Consider the following 7,465-nt stretch of genomic DNA (forward strand, 5'->3'; position numbering starts at 1 on the left):
GATGGCACATTGCAAAACCTGGCCTTGGGGCGGCAGGGAGAGCAAATCCGGCCCTGGATATCTGCCCCCCTGGTTCAAGCTAAAGCCAAATTCAGATTAAGCAAGTAAACCTAAATAGCATTGGAATACACCCTTCATAAGTTGGCCCGTTCATACCTATATTATAGGTGCAATTAGGGATTCCTGCGTCATGAACTTGCGATTTCCTGCAGCAGCAATCCCTAATATTTTACAAGCAGCAGCTGCCCCCCGTTCAAGTTAATAATTGGGTGAAAGCCACTGCATTTGAATGCCGGCACACCGCTTGTAATCATATGTGATGTAATAGTATGTGATATAATGGTATGTGATGTAATCATATGTGATGCAATGGGATGTGATACAATTACATGCAGTTAGGAATCAATCACTCTCGCACATTGCATCCAGGGATAGTGATTATTCAAACCGCATGTAATTGTACTACATAAGATTACATGCGGTTAGGGGTCCAGAACCGTTCCCCAGAACACAAACCACTATAAAGCAAAATATAGGGTTGCCATTACCTTCAGAAAATGCTACTTGTCTGGCTGTTATGCTTTCCCACTTATATTTGAGCCACTATAGTTAGAGGACCAGACCTGTATATTTATTCCAGGTCAGTGATCTGAAGTTTTAAAGCAGGAGGACCATCATGAAGGCGGCCCCCATGTATTTCTTAGGAAATGTTAGAACATGGTTTTACTATGACAAACCAAGTACGTTTTGCTAGATCACAAATACTTGCCACTTAAGAATGTCTTTGGATTAAAGACAAGGTGTAAGTCCTGCAGCAACCAGATTGGAACAGATATTTTTCCAGAGCTCTTGTAAAATTGGAAGAAACAAAATGGGCAACACCAATGTATCTCTTTCCCCCACCATGAAACATATTAAAAGAATACTGGGAGAATATGGAGGCTTCCACCTCTGAAATGGTAGCTGCCTGGCTGTCATGCTGATCCGGGGCTATTTCAAATACCTGACCTGGAGCAAGCATTCAGATCAGGAGTTCCTACTAAACTATTACTTTCCTGATATGCATACTTGTTGTGGGATAGTGATCAGAGACAGCCAGTCAACAAGTCATTTTAGAAGGTCAGGAGTGTCAGTTCCTCTTTGAATTCCTTTAATAATTGAACAACATACTTCTATATTATGACATCTTCAGTAGTTTTACAATTTCATATGTACCAAAATCATTCCCACAGTGGCACAGACTACACAGCGGTTTTCCGATATGGTGTGAATTTCATGGTCATTAAGGTCTGCTGGGTTTTCCCTCATAGAATCCAGATTCTTACCTGATTAAAGGGCTCTTCTCTGGCAAATCCTCATTACAGCAGCAGCAGAAGAGGCGATAGAACGTTCTCCGCTCTGCCATGGTATTGCGAGGCATGGAAGTGGTGGGTTGGGGGTCTTATCGTGGGTGGTGAACAATTCATTCAGTGTAATTGGGAAGAAAGAACAAGGGAGTCACATGTATGACTGAGGAACTCTGAGCCTGCAGCTAAGAAGCATGACAAGAAAAGGGGTGGCTAAAAAAACTCATCGTTTCATCATACTGAAGGAAGGTGGGAGATAAATACAAGAGACAGTTGTACATTATAAACAGGGAAGTGCAATGGTCTGCATGATGGGGAACACAATCAGTGGAACACTAACTGGTAATATTTTAATACCTCCCATCTGTCCCTCATTCGGAACCAAATCCCTTTGTCCCCCTTGCCTCCTCAATTGTCCCTCTTTTTGGTCTGATGTCAGATATCTAAAGAAATGCTCTATTTAATTATTCTTGTGCACTAAAACCTTCATCTTATCTCTTAATTATCTTATTTTCAATTTTGAAAAGCCAGTATAAAGGAAAAGTGATGGTGATAAAACAACAATTCTGGGCCTTACCAATCATTTTTGGCATATACATTTGTGGTCCATATAATTGGGACATGGCCAGAGTGTGTCTGTTGCCTACTTTGTGCTAGAAGGTGTCCCTCTTTCTCACCCCAGAAAGTTGGGCAGAATGATGTGTTGGTTGAACACAGTGGACTTTTATGAACCTAAATATGTAGCACACAGTCACCAATCAGGTACCAATCAGTAATTTCTTACTAGCACTGGTTAGAAATTACTTCCTGCTCTGGGCAACACAGACTCTTTTCTGTTCTGAACTATGTAGTGTACAGCTTAAAGGAGAACTATGAGATGAGTGATTTCCACTCACCTCATAGTTCTAGCCGACCTGTGACAATGAGACTGTCACAGGTCGGCTCAGTAGATCGGGAGGTGAGCGAATACATACCGGGTTCGCTCACCTCTCGATCCTGTCACGGCTCTCTGCCGTGACAGGGGGAGGGCTGGATTCCCCTCTCCCCGCTCCGATCTGCCAACACTGACTGGCGGAACGGACGGGGGAGGGGGTGGGTACATCTGGCTCTGCCTCTAGATAGGCAGAGCCAGCTGTCACTCACCCCACTGGGCGGATCACGTCATCTACGTCGGGATCCGCTCCGGCTGCGGCGTCTCAGTATACTGCGAGCTGTAGCTCGCGGTATACTGAGCTTAGGGTAACGGGAGGATGCTAGTTTGTGTCCTCCCGTTACCCTAAGGAGAACTATGGGGAAAAACACTGACCCCATAGTTCTCCTTTAATGTCCATTATTTACTGTATATAGCACTGACTCACTATGTACTGCATAATGTGGACCTCTGCATGCTGATATGAAATCATCTGACATTCATTAGCTAAACATATTTTTTTTTTTTAATTCCTACTTCCTGGTCCACTTTGACATAAATTATGTAATGTACCCAAGCATTGTATTCTGGGAAGGTTACATCAGCAGAGCATTGCTGGGAAATCTCATTTGTAATCTCATGAGATCTCAGGGAAAGGTATTTTCCTCCCCTGATATGACATATTTGCCAGAGTTCCAGGAATTAATAGGAGATCTAGTAATCTGCCCTTAGTTAAAATGGCCACTGTCAGAAGACTGGGGAAGAAAAGAGAAATAAGGTATGCAAAAAATTAGGGATGCACCGATACCGATATCCAGTATTTGCTCCCAATGCCTATCCCGATACAGGAACTTCTGGTATCGGGATAGCATGTAATGACTCCCCGCCGGCCTCCTGATGGATCGGGAAGCCAGCTCCATGCTCCCTCATCACCAGGCAGCATGGAGCCGGCTTCCTGGCCCATCAGGAAGCTGGGCAGCGTGTGTAATGACTGGCCGCACAGCTTCCTGCTTGGTTGGGAAGCTGGCCAATCAGAAAGCCAGGCGGCAAGTCATTACCCCCCCGGCTTACTGATAAGCCAGAAAGCCGGCTCCATGCTTCCTCGTCACCTGGTGACAAGGGAGCATGGAGATGGCTTCCCGGCTAATTGGAAAGCCGGGCAGCGAGTCATTACACACCGTCCAGCTTCCCAGCTAATCAGAAAGTTGGGCGCAAAGTCCTTACACTTCCTTAATGGGACTTCTGGTATCGGTATTTGTTACTCTGTATTGGTGAGTACCTGAAAAAAATATCTATACCTGTACTTCATAACGAAATAACAGTATCAGTGCATCCTTACAAAAAAGAAAAAGCCGGCAATTATCTCTGTGTATGCGTTTGTACATTGTCATTAGTAAACATTTCTAAAAGGTGTGTTTGTTGTTAGTTTAAAGATTTGGGTAAAGGTCCGCTTTTACAGAGTAAATAGAAACTCATAAGTCCATATCCCACCCAAAGAGTTCACAAGACTTCGATAAATAAATTGGCAATATATAGTGTAAGAATAGGCACAAATGTGGTACTATAGAAAACATGCTTTATAGTGGAATATATATATATAATGTTTTCTTCCTTTTTAGGGACAAGCAAATGCGCTCTGCATTCACTGGCTGGAGGAGGAAGGATTGGCGGGAGGAGGAAGAGGACAAGGCAGGAGGAGTGGGTGGGAGGTGGAGGGGGCAGAAAACTGGGTGCATACAACATTTCAGTGACACTGACAGTGCCTGTAGGTGGCAGCCAGGTGCATTGTCAGAGTCTCTGGAAAGGTGTGTTCCCCAGGCTGGCAGTACACCTGGATACCACCTACAGGCACTGAAACTGAAATTATGCGTGTACCTGGCTCTCACCTATCCACCATTCCAGTCAGGGCCGTCTTTAATATTCATTGGACCCAAAGCGAAAAACTTTCTGGGGCCCCCCCGCCCCCCATGCACTGTCGCTCTCCAAAACTGCAGATAGGAGGAAACGTCAGAGGGAGACATGACCCTGCGGTCGCGCTATGCAGTGTACGGCAGGGGTGGAGCAACACTATACGATGATCACATAGTAAACAGAACGGTGACGCATGTGTATCTTTTTGCGGGATCAAGCGGTAACTGCCTTGGGCCCCATAACAATGACTGGGCCCAGGGTAACTGCCCCTTTTGCACTGCGTTAAAGACAGCACTGATTCCAGAGATCCTAACAGTGCCATTGTCTCTGGAAAGGTGTCTGCACCTCGGTCATTCCTGTCCACCTTATAGTGACAGTACACTTGGCTGCCACCTACAAGCACTGTCAGTGTCACTGAAATGGTGTGTGCACCTGGCTTTCACCTAGCTATCCACTATTCCAGTGCCTGTAGGTGGCAGCCAGGTGCACTGTCAGTGCCACTGGAATAGCGGATAGGTGTGAGCCAGGTGCACACACCTTTCCCGAGGACACTCAAACCTATCCATCATTCTAGTGACACTAACAGTGCCTGTAGATGGCAGCGTCACTGAAATGGTGACCAGCTGAGGTGGCAGGGGTGTCATTGGAATGGTGGGAGTCAGGTGTGCAGTGTGTATGACTTTCAATTCCACCATTCTGAGACTCTGGACCTATCATTGAAGCCGTTCCCACTTTTTAAGTACAAAATGGTGTTAAAAGTTATTAGGAATTACAATTTCTAAAAGATCCCTACATTTCTAAAAGACTTCCTCAGCAGGCAGTGACTGGATCTGGGGAGTGGCCCCTGAATCCACTAGTGTTTTAGATGATCTGCTGCCATTGGGGTACACCAGATGTAGACCTGTTGGCATAGAGGTTCCACACCAAGTTAAACAGGTTTGAGTGCAAGTACAGGGACTCAAAGGTCTTTGCGGTGGATGCTCTAGTGACCCCATGGGATCAGTTCAAACTGATTTATGTATTTCCTCCCGTAAAGATCTTCATCTCCTTCACAGGATTGCATCAGAAAGAGCCCCAGTGATTCTAATAGCCCTCTGTTGGCCCAGGAGCGAATGGTACACAGAGATAATTTGTTTGGCTGTGGAACCTTCCCAATCGGCCTGATCTTGTCCCAGTGACCAGTCTTCCACCCTGCTTCTCAGTCGCTGGCTTTGACGACATGACTGTTGAAGCCCGGGTTCTGAAGAAAAAAGAAGATCAAGCTCATGAGGTTATCCCTACTTTATTACAAGCTAGGAAGCCCTCCTCTTGTAGAGTCTACTACAGAGCATGGAAGGCACTCTTTGCTTGGTGTGAGAAGAAAAGTCTTAACCAAAAAATATGTTTTCTTTTTAGCTTTTCTACAATCTGGGTTAGAGCAAAAATGATCTGTGATTAAAGGTCAGATTTCAGCCCTCTCAGCTCTCTTTTAAGAGCCTTTGGCATCTTTTTCTCTGATAAAGACATTTGTACAGTGTTACTCATTTAACGTCCCCGCCCCCCCAGACATTCTCTCATTCCCCCTTGGGATCTTAATCTAGTTCTCTCCTGTCTACAGAATCATCCTTTTGAGCCTCTCAAGGAGACAGATTTAGAAATCCTTACTTAAAAAGTTGCACCGAAAATTAAATTTTGAAACCAAAAAGAAAAAAAATTAAACTTTTTTTTCCTAACCATACATTTTTTAAAAAAAATTCTAAACTTTTTATAATAAGCCAGCCATGAAGATCGCGGAAGCGGGTTGGGACCAGATAGAGATGTTAGTGGCCAACTTTTTATATTTTAATAATTAAAAAAACCCAATACTTTACGGTCAGGGACTCTGGGAAATATCAGGGGCCTATACAGACCCCTGATATTTCCTTTTTATAATAGAAAAAAAGATTGAGGACATCAAGTCCTTAATCGCTTTTTCTGCAGCCCGTTATGAATGACCACGAATCCTCTATACTGAGTACTTGTGTCCATTTATACCTTGTAGAGATAGTATGTTTACTATATCCACAATCATGAATGAACAGGAAGTGATGTAGATCACTTCCGGTTGGTGACACAGTAAACATACTCTGTCCTCAATTATTTACAAGCAGTCAGAAATCACTGACTGTTTATACCCGCTCTCCATCCTGACTCAGTCACAGGAGGCTGAGCAGGCGGTGCGGGGAGGAGAGCTAAGTCTATTTTGACAGCTGACTCCTCCGCTGCACTGGCCTCCTGTGACAGCTGTCCCCGCCCACCACACCACTCTCCATCCTGATCGGTCACAGGAGGCTGAGCAGGGTGGGAGAGCTCAGCTTCCCAGCGCTCTCCTGTCCTCCCTGAACGTTTCTCTCCTCCCCACTGGATGCAGTGCCAGAGGGGACATATAACAGCGTCCAGAGGGGAGGAGAGAAACTAGGAATAAATCACAATTTAGTCCAAAAGATGGTACTTTTGGCGTTTTGCCAAAGGTGTCATTTTCGCCCGATATGTTTCAGTGGCCGAAATTTCGTTGCATCCCTAGTTTTTAGTAACCATCACCTCAGCTACGAGGGTTTCAGAGTTGGCAGCTTGATCCTGTAAGGAGCCCTCTTTTGGTCATACACCGTGACAGAGTGGTTCTTAGGCCTAGACAGACCAAGGCAGTTTCATCTTAATCAAGATATTGTTTTGCCTTCATTTTACCTGGACCCTCAGAATCCTGAGGAAAAGTCTTTACATTCTTTAGTTATAGTCAGAGCTTTGCAGACCTATCTTGTAGCTACTGCTTCCTTTCCTCAGACAGATTCTGTTTGTTCTTCCTGTCGGATCTCATAAGGGCTTACCAGCGTCCAGCTCCATGGTGGCTTGTTGGATATCAACAAGTAGTGGTGCAGGCCTATGAGGTTAAGGGCCTGTGCCCTTTTTCTTATAAAAGCTCAATCCACTAGAGCTGTCAGTACTTCCTGGCTCATCAGGCTTTAACGCAGCAGATTTGTAGTGCGGCCATGTGGTCCTCTGTTGATATTTGCACACGGTTTTACAGGATGGATGTACAGGCATGAACAGAAGCTGAATTTGGTCATCTGGTTCTTCGGCCGGCCTTAGATCTGTTCTGTGCCGTTTCCTCCCTTCACTATTGCTTTTGGACGTTCCATCCATCCTTATTAGCCTGTGTACTGTACGATCAAGAACTGTAAAATCCTTTTCTTGAAGTACAATACAGGACACAGCACCCTTCCTTCTGTGTCCTCCATGTTCATTGCTTATAAATAACTGAGGATATGCAGCAGTGGCAAGT

At 45.0% G+C, this 7,465-nt stretch overlaps 1 protein-coding gene across 1 annotated transcript in view; it reads right to left on the reverse strand.

The window, feature by feature from the left end:
* The window catches only part of LOC108786070 (melanoregulin-like), a 17,232-nt gene extending 15,808 nt beyond the window's left edge, over positions 1–1,424 (reverse strand). Inside the window, exon 1 of the mRNA XM_018555278.1 lies at positions 1,326–1,424. Within this exon, the coding sequence (XP_018410780.1) occupies positions 1,326–1,420 (95 nt within the window). The 5' untranslated portion in view covers positions 1,421–1,424. The remainder of the gene's footprint in view (positions 1–1,325) is intronic.
* Between the last annotated feature and the right edge of the window lie 6,041 nt (positions 1,425–7,465).

The sequence above is a fragment of the Nanorana parkeri genome, unplaced genomic scaffold (assembly GCF_000935625.1).
Source record: "Nanorana parkeri isolate BGI_ZX_2015 unplaced genomic scaffold, ASM93562v1 scaffold190, whole genome shotgun sequence".
In the NCBI taxonomy this organism is placed as follows: Eukaryota; Metazoa; Chordata; class Amphibia; order Anura; family Dicroglossidae; genus Nanorana; species Nanorana parkeri.